This window comes from Onthophagus taurus, chromosome 6 (genome assembly GCF_036711975.1).
Source record: "Onthophagus taurus isolate NC chromosome 6, IU_Otau_3.0, whole genome shotgun sequence".
Classification (NCBI taxonomy): Eukaryota; Metazoa; Arthropoda; class Insecta; order Coleoptera; family Scarabaeidae; genus Onthophagus; species Onthophagus taurus.
Window position 1 is genome coordinate 6,912,367 of NC_091971.1, and position 12,594 is coordinate 6,924,960.

Consider the following 12,594-nt stretch of genomic DNA (forward strand, 5'->3'; position numbering starts at 1 on the left):
AATAAAGTATATACAAAAATGTGTTTTATTCAGCAATAAATAACAATTGAGTTAATCACCATAATTAAAAACAAATTGGAGAAAATCTTACTAATTAATAAAAAGTATACATTTATATATAATATTTATGTCTTTTCATCTTCTTTGAAGTATATAATAAAAATTTTAGCTAACTTTACTTGAAATTAATAAGAAAATGGTAATGGAATATGCGATCTATATGAAGCTAATAAAAGATCGTTGTATTCTTGTTGTGATCTTCTTTCTAAAAAGGAAAAAGTTCCTCTTTATACATTTAATAAAGAGGTATAAATTTAGTTATTAATTTTCTTACCAACTTCATCTTGCAAATTTTTAGCTAAACTCGTATATGTACTAGGAATCGGTTTTGTCTAAAATAACGTTTTAAATTGTACGCAATAAAATAATTGTTGGTCATATTTTTGTACCTGGTGGTTTCTGTCATCATCTACTTTAGAGTATTGCCTGATAAAATCGAAAATAAACTCTCTAGTTTCTTGGTCATTTAAGTGTTCTTCTGTTACACCAGCCTAAAATTAAAAAGTAGTTAAGACTAAATTAAAACAAAAATTTTTTATTTACCTTTTTAAAGAAATTTTGAAGTACAACGTCATGTATCGGTTTTTCTTTATTATAACTTACATGAGCGTTATGTCTGAAATGTTGTGGATTCTCAATGTCTGTTTTTTTAAATTTACGCGGTGCTGGTATTGGTTTTTTAAGGTTTCTTAACGGCGGATTAACAGTTACATTTGATGGTTCATCATCCATTATATCTAATATAAAATTTTGTATTTCTTTATCTTTCCTGTCAATATTTTTTTGGCAAGATTTCTCGATGGCTTCTTCAATATTTAACGAACTATTCAAATCAACATGCGCGAGGTGTTGAAAATTTTCCGGAAGCCCAATATCCTCCTTAGTTATCACCTTCTTTTGTGAATTTTCCACTTCATTTTCTTTATTTTTCATTTTAGTATTTTGTAAGATCTCGGCGAGGTTCCGCCTCGAATCAATGTTTTGTTGTTTTTCGGACGTACCAGCTTTATCCAAGGCGATTCGCATCGTTTTGTCTTCAGTTTCCATTCTTAATTGATTATTTTCTAATCCGATGTGGGCTAAATGTCTAAAGGCTGTTGGTTCTGAAATATCATCTCTACTTAAATTTTCTTTTGGGGCAAAATCAAATTCGGAATTTGACGAATTTCTTCCTGGAAAATCAGACATTTCTTCGAGTTGTCTGCTCACCTGGTGATAATCAACGTGGGCAATGTGAAGGAAATTTGCTGGGTAACTTATATCTTTTTTCGTTAACGATCTTGTTATAGCTATTCTTGGTAATTTTAACGGCTTTAAATTGTTGGAATCGACCCCTGAGAAATAATGTTGGATGTTATCGATTATGTTTTGATCAACGTTTTGGATCGAAGAAAATTGTCGTTTTTCTTCTAATAAAAACTAAAATTTTATTTTTTATTTCTTATCGAAAGAAAATAAAATAAAAATTTACTTCTTTAGAATCCTGTCGTGGGATGTGTCGGAATTCTTTTGGTCCGTTATCGCTTAAATCTTTTCGTAACGTTTTTTGGCGTTTGGGTATTGCTGGAGGTTCTTCCAAAATTGGATATTCTACAAAGAAGTTAAAAAAAATTATGTATTAATACTTAATTGTAATGTTACCTGCTAATAGCTCGTCCAGCTACTATTTTATAATACTTAGATATGCTTAAAAATTTCAACATTTTTTTTTATAATTACTCATTAATTAACTATAATTAATTTATTATCAAATCGAAAAGAATTTAATTGAAATAATTTAAATATATTCAAATGTGACTAATTTATGTTTAATTATAATTACTATTAGTAACTCTCGGTCTCATTTCAACCAAATAAGTAAGGTTATGTACCTTCTAATTGAACTGTCAAAATAAAAGTCAAGCAGATCTAACCTCAACTCAATAATGTTTACGTTTTAATGGTATTAAAACTTATTAACAGTGTAATTAATTTATTATCAAATCGAAAAGAATTTAATTTAAATAATTTAAAATATATTCAAATGTGAATTTATCTTTAATTAGTTATTCTCTGTGTCTTTCCACCAAATAAGTAAGGTTATGTATCTTCTAATTGAACTGTCAAAATAAAAGATAAGCAGATCTAACCTCAAACGAACAATTTTTACGTTTGTTAAACCTCATTAACAATGCAAGTAACATTACAATATAATTAGCAAAATAGAAAAACTGTGTCCAAATATACATGTAATAAACACAATCTTACTGAAAAAAATCTGAGTCTTAAATTATAATCGGAGGTAAATCCGTGAGATTGTTATTATGTTCTCTAATCAACAACTGTTTTATCTTTCTTTTGTAGTGAAGAACCCCCTTTTTTATACTCTGTTTTTAAACCAGTAGGAGTATTTTAAATTTGTCACCAGATTGACCTTGCATGTGATTGGTTGAATGCGAGGAAGGTTCACACACAGGCAATTTTGAATTTGAAGGTTAGGTAATTGATAATTCGACAGTTTCGTGTCATTATTGTATATTTTGTGTTCTTAAACCCTTTTTTATTATATTTTGAAATAAATACACTCATAACTTCAATGTTAATTTGTATGTATAGTGTTGACGATAACAAACGAAAATAAATACAATAATAAGTAAATAAATAAATAATAATTATTAATTTAAATTTACCGCCAAAATATCTAGTGATATTTTCTGGTGATTTTTCCAGTGTAAATCTGACTTTCGCGTTTACTCCTCCTGGTTTAAAAACAGAGTATAGTTCTAGTGCAAGTGTTAGTTCTAGTTTTAATTGTTATTCAGCGCTAAGTTGTATATTTTTAAGTTTCGGGTTTAGCCCTGTGTCTTCAGACGCTGAATGTTAGGTAAGGTTAGTTTTGTTTACAAACATTAATTATACCATGAAGTATTCTTTGGCAATTAGTAATGGCAATTATAGCGTGAAGTTTTCTTTTGTAATGTCAATTATAGCGGGAAGGAATGTGAGGTAAGGTTAGTTTTGTTTACAAACATTAATTATACCATGAAGTATTCTTTGGCAATTAGTAATGGCAATTATAGCGTGAAGTTTTCTTTTGTAATGTCAATTATAGCGTAAAGGAATGTGAGGTAAGGTTAGTTTTGTTTACAAACATTAATTATACCATGAAGTTTTCTTTGGCAATTAGTAATGGCAATTATAGCGTGAAGTTTTCTTTTATAATGTCAATTATAGCGTGAAGGAATGTGAGGTAAGGTTAGTTTTGTTTACAAACATTAATTATACCATGAAGTTTTCTTTGGCAATTAGTAATGGCAATTATAGCGTGAAGTTTTCTTTTGTAATGTCAATTATAGCGTGAAGGAATGTTAGGTAAGGTTAGTTTTGTTTACAAACATTAATTATACCTTGAAGTTTTCTTTGGCAATTATACTTGTTTTTAAACCAGGAGGAGTATTTTAAATTTGTCACCAGATTGACCTTGCACGTGATTGGTTGAATGCGAGGAAGGTTCACACACAGGCAATTTTGAATTTGAAGGTTAGGTTATTGACAATTCAACAGTTTCGTGTCATTATTGTAAATTTTTTTTATTATATTTTGAAATAAATACACTCATGACTTCAATGTTAACTTGTATGTTTAGTGTTGACGATAACAAACGAAAATAAATACAATAATAAGTAAATAATAATAATTATTAATTTAAATTTACCGCCAAAATATCTAGTGATATTTTCTGGTGATTTTTCCTAGTGTAAATCTGACTTTCGCGTTTACTCCTCCGGGTTTAAAAACAGAGTATAGTAGTATATACATGCTTGAATTTTAGCGTTTTGAAAGGAAAAAAATGTACAATGAGTATTTTTATTCATAATGAATACATTTTAATCAATGACCCTTAATTTTTAATTGTATTCTATTTTTATGCATGACAACTATGCTCTCCATCTGATAAGATAATCTTTTTGAATATTGTTAATAAGATAAAACGTGGGGTCGGTGTAGATCAAATGAGATTACTTCTTTTAAGGAAATAGATATGTTTTGAAAATGTCAGTGCAAAAACGTTTGTAAAAATTAATTTTGATTGATTACGAATTTAACATATAGTAGCCCTTTATTCGAATCAATTTTATTTTATTATTAACTATTATTACTGATAAAGCTATAATAAGTCAATTTAAATCGTAATTATAAGATTTAGATTGATTTAAGAATTAGATTTAATATCTTACCGTTGCTGTTTGGTATTTCCCTCATTTAGTAATTAAAACTGTTTGATTTTTCAAAGCACAAGAATTAAGAATGTACTCGTAGTTGAAATAATTATATATAAATCTTGTTGAAATCGCTTGGAACAATGTCGACTGTCTACTGATTAAAAATGTACAATAAATTTGTAATTATTCGTTATCTAATCAGGTGAATCACATTATTTTAAGTATAACGTCAATTTAACGTTAATTTATTGGCAAATTTCCAAAAAATTCTTTTATTTAATTTAATTAGGTTCTATTCAAGTTGATTTATTTAAATTAATGATTTGTTTCAAAATAATGAAAATAGGTAAATGTTGCCCTGGATTTAGAAATAATTATCTTATCAGATCTAGTGAAAGATTTAATGCTTTAGCGTAAATTCCAGAAAAAATATGTACATTTGAGTTGTATTAAAGAATTTATTTACACAAAAATAAATCGATCGGTCCTCGAACTAGAGTTTATAACAAAAATAATAAGAACACATCATTTCACCTATTAATACTTATAAATAAGGAATATATTTTATAAACAATAATTCTGGGGACCAAAAGAATAAACCAAAAGATTGCATCTTTTCTATAGATAAGGAGAAAAAAGGGCGCTTGCGGCTGAACCGTTGCATGATTAATAGATAATCGGCTGCAAGCGAACCCTAAATGATTAACAAATAATACAGCGCATTTGCTAAAATGTATAAAGGTGAATGTATGACTGCGCTTAAAAGAATCAACCAAAAGATGCAAGAACACAGTTTGATAATAAAGTAAATGGCACCGTTTGTATAATAAAGTTCCCCATAACTTTTGTAAATAATCTTCGTGACTTAACATCTATTTTAATGGTATATGGATCGGCAAGACGTTAATAAATTAAAAAAAAAAACTAATCACAATCGAGTTAAATTAAATTAATTTATAAATTAAACGATTTTCTCTTCATTTTTCGTTTCGTTGTGAATTCTAATAAGGTCTCGGATCGTAAGGTGTCGCATGTAATCCCACGTATCTGTTGTTCTTTCGATGTTGAAAACCGCCTTCGGGCGAAGCGTTGTAATAAATTACCCTTCGAATACCAAACGGATCGACGTAACCGAAACTTCCACTTTTTTGATTTCCCGGTAACTGTTGTTCTTCGTGATAAGCCCTCGGTATGTAATATCTATAAATAAAAGTATTAATAAGGAAACATTTTTAATGTGATTGTTATTTTTGTCCGAATTAATTAACGTCTTAATTGCTGTCGTTTATGTTGCCATAAACGGACTCAAAATTGCTTTTTTATTGTATTTATAACCGACGGCAAATCCTAGACGAAAAATATAATCTTCTAATTAAATAAATATTTTTTTTTACCTGAATCCATCGTTAGTGACAGAAACCCCATCGTATTCAGGATATTGCGGATCATAACCATTTCCTATTTTATTATTTTGACCGTTAAATGTGTGTCCGTGTGTATCAATCGGATAAGTTGGTCCATTATGATTAATATAGGGATTTGAATAATGTTCGTATTGTGGATTAGAACTATATACAATGTTTGGTGCTGGGGTTGTTGAAACTTCTTGATTTAAAGAAGGGGTTGAGCTTAAAATTGGGATTGGAGTTGATGTGTAATGAATGGAATTTTGATCGTTATAAATATCGTTTGAAGTAATCGGTGGTGAAATCGTCGTTGAAACTCCAGCCGGAAGTTCGTAAGGATAAGAATTCGGGCGAATATCAACGTTAGATACGCTATTTGGATAACTTGGAATATAAGAATTTGACGGTCTTTGTGTTGTGCTTGAAGGTGCATTTGAAGTACTTGAATATCCTAATTTGCTTGTTTCCACCAAAACTCCATTTTCCGCGGGAGCTTTTTTAGCTGCTTTTATAGCTTGTTCAATCGGCGTGTGGAAACCAACTTGAACGTTTTTAGTTCTTAATATTCTGTATCCTTCATTATCCGCGATGTAATCTCTTTGTCTTAAAAATCCGTCAGCATCTATCCAAGCGTATGTACCTATAACGGTTCCATCCTCCAATCTCTTTTCTTTTCTATATTGGCCACTTTGTGTTTGATATCGAAAGTATCTCTCGGGACCTTCATCAGTTTGTATGTGGTATTGCCCTAATGGATCTGTCCATTCTGCTTTGATACATTCTAAAAGAATCGTCTGCAAAAAAAATTAATAGTATCAATATATTTAATCTTAATTTTGTAGAAGAAAGTTAGTATAATTAGTAAAAGTTTTTTAAGTCATAAAGAAAAAGAGAGTTTTCTCATTCATATTTAATGAAATAAGTTATATAATGATAGAAAGTGACGAAAAAATCGATTTTTGATTTCTAATAAGTCTTTTATACCTGACTCAACATTGCTAAAAAGATGATTCACATCTTAACAATCTTGTACACAAAACGATATTCGATGTCATACTTGTAAACAAACTACATAATATATTCTAACATGTTAAACATGACGTAATCGTTTCATTTATTAACGATTTTAATCAAACTTAATTTGTTGATTACATGCCATGATAAGCTTTTTCTTATAGTATAACCATAATTAATACCTTTGCATTGTTACGACGTTAAATTACCGATTCCACACGGACAATATTGAATGAAATGGCCTTAAACGCTTATAAATACACACGACAAGCATAGAATTAGTTCAATGTCAAGTGGTGTATATCTGGAATTAATTAACTAGGTAAATGATGCAACAAAATGCATCTTGTATTATTTCGACTTAAGTGCAATAGGACAAAATAGATGTTGAAACAAACAATGGATCGTTTCCGGACGGAGAAAGCACCGAGATTCCTAGAACTTTGAAAACACGTACAACAATAATAATTGCTCTTTTTCCCCTGAAGTTGTATTTTAAGCTCGCACGCCATTTGGCGATTAAAAATTCTACGCGCGATTAAAACCGTCTATGATGTGCTGTCGTCGTCGTCGCATATCATAGCATCATCCTGTTTTAACCTTTCACTTTAAATATGCGCACCTGATGAGAACCGTACCTAGTTTCGGTGACCAGCATAAATACCGATTCTGAAGATTCACGTTTAATTGATATTCATTTGGTGTTTTAACACGGTTTCGTTTTGCAAATGTTTTTTTTTAACGTAAACGAGATTGAGTGATGACTCACAAATAAGAGTTTTTTACACAGATTATTAATAACACGTGGAAAAGGAACTGAGTTGGTTGGTATAAGTTATTATGTAATCGGTAATTGTAGATTTATGATTACAGTCGATCCTGTAACATACTTAGACAACGATAAATGTTATTAAAAGATTTGAAGCTTAATCGTTATAAAAAATGAGAATACGTAAAGGTTTAATCTTAATTTATAACAGATGGAACGATTGTCGAGATGGAGAGAGCTTTTTCATTCTTCTGGAGAATCTCTTATGATATGAAATAATAAATTCAAAACACACACATACACCGGATGAAGGATACAGGAAAAATGAGATATGTAAGAAACGATTTCGTCTCAAATCTCACCTAGAGGTGCTAGAATTCTAAAACTGATGATTTTGTGTTGATGTACCAAATTTAGCGCCTCGCCCGTAAGCGACCTCGGCGGATTGAGATTAAATGTTTTCGTATGAGAATATTCTAAGACCAAGTATTGAACACCTTGTATCTTAATCATGATATACAAGGAACCAATTACTGATTACCAGTCTCTTAGGTTCGCTTCGTCCTTTTATACTAGGGCGTCGTGATTTATGACAAATTTGTAATAAATTTTTGGTATTATTGGTTTATTTACAATTTATTTCACTATATTTTTTGATGTGTACTTTTATTAAAAGTAAATAAAGAATGAATAGTGGATGAGATGAATGGTGATAAGAATTTAGTATTTATTGCGACAACTAGTATCTTAATGAAGTATTGCGATATTTACGAACGGTAACCAGTATCCGTTGGCCTCAAGTAATCCGCGCAAGAAGTGTGTAGGATGGTAAAAGTGTACTGTAACCAAATAAGGTTACGAACACGCTATAAAATATACACACGGATTTAGAGCGAACCCCTTTTATTTAACTTTTGTAAATGTATCTTAAAAAAACATTTATTTTTTATTTCGATTTAATTCACATTATGGTCTAAAAAAAGAAATTATTGACGTCAATAAAGGTTTGTTATTACACAATTGTTCATTGAAACAATCAAATTCGACAATTAGAGATTTCACAACGTTCTTCGTTATGGTGGTTATTTGAACAATTTGATTTTGGTACGTGCGACCTCGTCAATTGTTAAACTGTCTTGCCGCGCATCCTAATGCGAATTTTGAACACAAACGTTCCGTTGTAAATTCGACCGAACAAACAAGAAGCGTTGATGGTGACTGTTGACATTGTTTGTAAATTTCTCTGAACTACTTTTCTAACAAATTCGGCTATTTCAAGACATCTTCTTCGACCAATTTATTCCTTAGCATTTAATTGACACAGTTTTCTCGATCATGTGAACTTACAAAAGTGCATTTAACGGAACAATGATGTCCACCTGATTCGAATACGTAATAGAAGGCCCCATCATCTCGTCGAAAGACAATAGAGTTCCATTTACCTATTGGAATTGTCGCGTTATATAACATCTTCATTGTTGCTGAAACCTTAACAACAACTTGGAATTTACGTCGTGTATAAAAAACGATTTTAACTCATTCGTAATTGGATCATTACTTAGAACGCGTGTTTTGAACCGACAAATCTGACCATTTAACACGGTTAAGAAGACCGTAACGAAGGCGTCTTTACGCCTGATTACCTGTCAAGGAACGTAGATTACGGTATTGTATGGTCAAGTACGCGGAATTGGTCTATAATTTAAAATACGATAATTTGTTTGAAGGTTTTGTGTAATAAGATGATTCATTATTTTTTTTTATAAAACAACTTTAATTTTTATAGGATTTTTTTTCTTTTAGATTTCACTTTCGTTTTTTTTATAAAAAGAATTCTCTAGAGGCTTTGTTACGGAGACCTGACTCAATACGACATTCTTCAATTCGGTTTCTGTAGGTCTTTTAAGGTAGTGTTGTTCCAGATTCGAAACGTTGTAACCGGATTAGTGAAAGTTGCCTACTGTTTGAAATGTTTCTTCCTGCGGGCTTGGTTTAATTTACAATGCACTAAAAGTTTCTTTCTTTAATGACTAATAAGGTGATAAGTCGATGTAATTATTTTGTTTATGTGGTCAGCTATAAAAGAAGTGGTGATGATGTGTTAATAAGAATAAATAAATCCTAATTTGCTGCAAAATAGATATTTTCTTTTAATAAACAAAAAGATTTTTTCGTTTTTACTCATAAACGCACTCTTTATGTACCTTGAGAACAATCATCTTTCACAATCTTCTCAAACAATGGTTTTAGTTGTACATACAACAAACAAAACATAAGTTATGGTAATTTTCTTCGTTATTCTAGTTCATAAGATTTCAACTTTCCCAATCACTACTAAAAGATTTGTTGATTTGGCAATGAACCAATTTCGAAAGAGGTTACTTAAACCACTTTACTTCACTTCGAATCTCATTAATTTCAAAGAATTATTGGATCATTTTAAAATTAATAAATCACGCGTTAATTGCTGATCGAATTGTGAAACAATTCTTCAGGAGTGGTTCTTATTACATCTTAATTACATCCGTATTCAACTTTTACTCTTTACTTTTTGCATTTTTCTTTATCAAACACCATGAGTTAATATCTATTTTTGCGACGCAACCTTTACTTTTACTACTTATTATTTATTGTACCAACACATTTCGTTTCATAACAAACCGAATTGTGCATCATTCTTAAAATTCTCGTCAAGCTTTTTTCATTTAATCATAGTGTCAAGGTGATTGCAACAATTAAATCGTAGTTAATAAAGAGTTACGGACAAGATTGATTATGTTTAAGGAAAAAAGAATAAAAATCAAGAAGTAATAAGCTTTCAATTAGAAACTATTTCATTATTATCTATTAAATCGCGTGCTGGCATCTAAATGAGATTGCGGTGAATGTCTAAACTTCCGTGATTACTGTGTAAATACTGAGTGTTTAAAAGTAAATAAAAAGTGTTGAAGAAATAAGAGAAAATATTAGGCTTCCGCAAAGTGTACATTTAATAGCCCATATTCTTATAATATATCTGAGCAGGGACTGTAGACACTATAAATATAAAAAAGGATGCTGAACAGAGTAACGGTTGACTAGAAAAAGACCAGTAATAGAAGGAAAGACTGATTGAGACTGGAACGATAAGGAGTAAAGTAGTAATATCAAAAAGATACTTAACAGTTATAGTATTAATTTTAGCGAAAAATGTTTCAAATAATAATTGATAAGAATCAAAAAAGGAACAATTTTGCTTAATAAATTTTTTTTATATCTTGGATAGGTTGCGCTGTGTGCTCTTATAAAAAACCTGTTTTTCGTTAATAATTAAACTGTGCACAATTAATAATTAATTTTAACGCAAAATGTTTCAAATAATAATTGATTAGAATCAAAAAAACAACAATTTTTCTTAATAAATTTTTTTTATATCTCTGCTAGGTTGCGCTGTGTACTACTATGAAAAACCAGTTTTTCATTAATAATTAAACTGTGCACAATTAATTATACATTTTAACGAAAAATGTTTCAAATAATAATTGATTAGAATCAAAAAAGGAACAATTTTTCTTAATAAAATTTTTTAATATCTCGGCTAGGTGACGGTTTTTTAACGGTTTTTTATTAAATCTTTAATAATCTAGTACACATTGAGATATAATGTGTTGTTTCTTGCGAATATTCTTAACAGCGTACCTAGACAGACTCCTCTAATAAGACTAACTCTGATTTGTTGCTCATTTATCACTTTCAAAGACCCAAGCTTTCATTAATGTCTTTTCTAAACTCTTGTTAATTTCAAACAGTATTACTCATTACACATTTCCAAGTGATTTTTGAGTACTACAATTTAGGGGCACTTAAATCGATTCATCAAAATCGTAAGGTTGAATTTTGGCAGGATTACAATACTTTCTCTTTACAATGTAATGATAACTCTTTTTTTTGTTGTAAGGTCTTAATAACAGTGTTATTCGTTCGAATTTTGCAATTTTCTTCGATTTACACCCTGTATTATAGTGAGAGCGATTGAATAACATAATAAGAAAAAAATTAAATACCGGTCATCTGGACCACAACGCCAAAGGAGGGAATTTTGCAACAACCGGTGTCCTGTATATGTTCTCTGTATAGTAACTTTCACATTTTAAACGATCCAATAAGTCTTATAAAAAAAATCTTCATGAAACTGGACCACGCCTGTTTTTGTGGAAGCTGGTTCTTCCTTTTCCTTTTGATTATTAGATAATCAACAAGTTTGTTATTAATTGGGAAATCCAAAACGATTGGAGAAATTGGTAATAAAGTGTCATCATCTTCACTAATTTTATCATTTGCTGTACCTCCAAGATTACCTTAATTGATTAAAATTTTAATGAATTTTGCAATGAAATGTAATGAATCAATTAAAATGTGCAAAAATATATTAATTTAAATAACATAGAAGAAAAATTAAAAAAACAAACCAGAATGGTAATTGCCATCCAAAATTGTTGTTCCATTCCAAATCTGGCGCGATCTTTTCGACGCATTCCGTGCACTGTTGTTCGTACACTGATGATGACCGCGATCGCGACGAAACGCTTTCCTTGAATGAGTTGCTATCAGGGAGAACCCGCGACAACTAAACACTGGCGTTGTCAGAGCGCCGCTAATAATCATTCTGAAATCTTGGTGGGCGGCGATTCCTTATTTACCATCTCTTTTTCATTTATGCGTTTAACATTTACATTCTTTATTGTTTAGTTTTAATCATTGAGTCAATCTCTTATTCATTATTGATTTTAGGGGGATTCCAAACTACTCAAAATTTTTCTTTTTATTTTTGGTAATCATCAATTTATAAATCATAAATATTAAATAATCGAAAACCTTTTATTTCTAATGAATAACATGAATGGTTATGGAATAGCATTGTGAATGCCCACATTTCAATTCATACAGCATTCTCCGACTTATAATTCCATTTAAATAGTATATTTTGAATTGAACGTGTACACATACTATCAATTTGGGCGGGTGTCGACGCGCACGAAAATGAATTGTATGAATACCACCCAAAGTAACGTAAACTAATGTTTACGAATTCGAATTAGAATTCAACGGGCGCTGAACGTGTAAATCATTTTAAGGTGCAATGTTATTTATAGTCTTTTTTTTT

The 12,594-nt window shown here is 30.2% G+C and overlaps 2 protein-coding genes across 3 annotated transcripts; both read right to left on the bottom strand.

The window, feature by feature from the left end:
* Positions 1 to 11: 11 nt before the first annotated feature.
* Positions 12 to 4,626, bottom strand: LOC111428002 (uncharacterized). Of its 2 annotated transcripts, none has more exons than XM_071196915.1 (6): positions 4,278 to 4,626; positions 1,532 to 1,650; positions 604 to 1,479; positions 450 to 551; positions 335 to 392; positions 12 to 265 (listed from the first exon to the last, which is right to left on the bottom strand). In XM_071196915.1, the coding sequence occupies exons 1-6, from the start codon at positions 4,300 to 4,302 to the stop codon at positions 186 to 188; spliced, it is 1,260 nt and encodes a 419-aa protein (XP_071053016.1). In that variant the 5' UTR covers positions 4,303 to 4,626; the 3' UTR covers positions 12 to 185. The 2 variants fall into 2 exon arrangements, with proteins under 2 accessions (XP_071053016.1, XP_071053017.1); XM_071196916.1 differs by having other exon boundaries at positions 210 to 285.
* Positions 4,627 to 4,706: 80 nt separating this feature from the next.
* Positions 4,707 to 12,061, bottom strand: LOC111428003 (uncharacterized). Its single transcript, XM_023063385.2, has 3 exons — positions 11,900 to 12,061; positions 5,657 to 6,462; positions 4,707 to 5,462 (listed from the first exon to the last, which is right to left on the bottom strand). Exons 1-3 carry the CDS (start codon positions 11,963 to 11,965, stop codon positions 5,264 to 5,266), a joined length of 1,071 nt encoding a protein of 356 aa, XP_022919153.1. The 5' UTR covers positions 11,966 to 12,061; the 3' UTR covers positions 4,707 to 5,263.
* Positions 12,062 to 12,594: the final 533 nt, after the last annotated feature.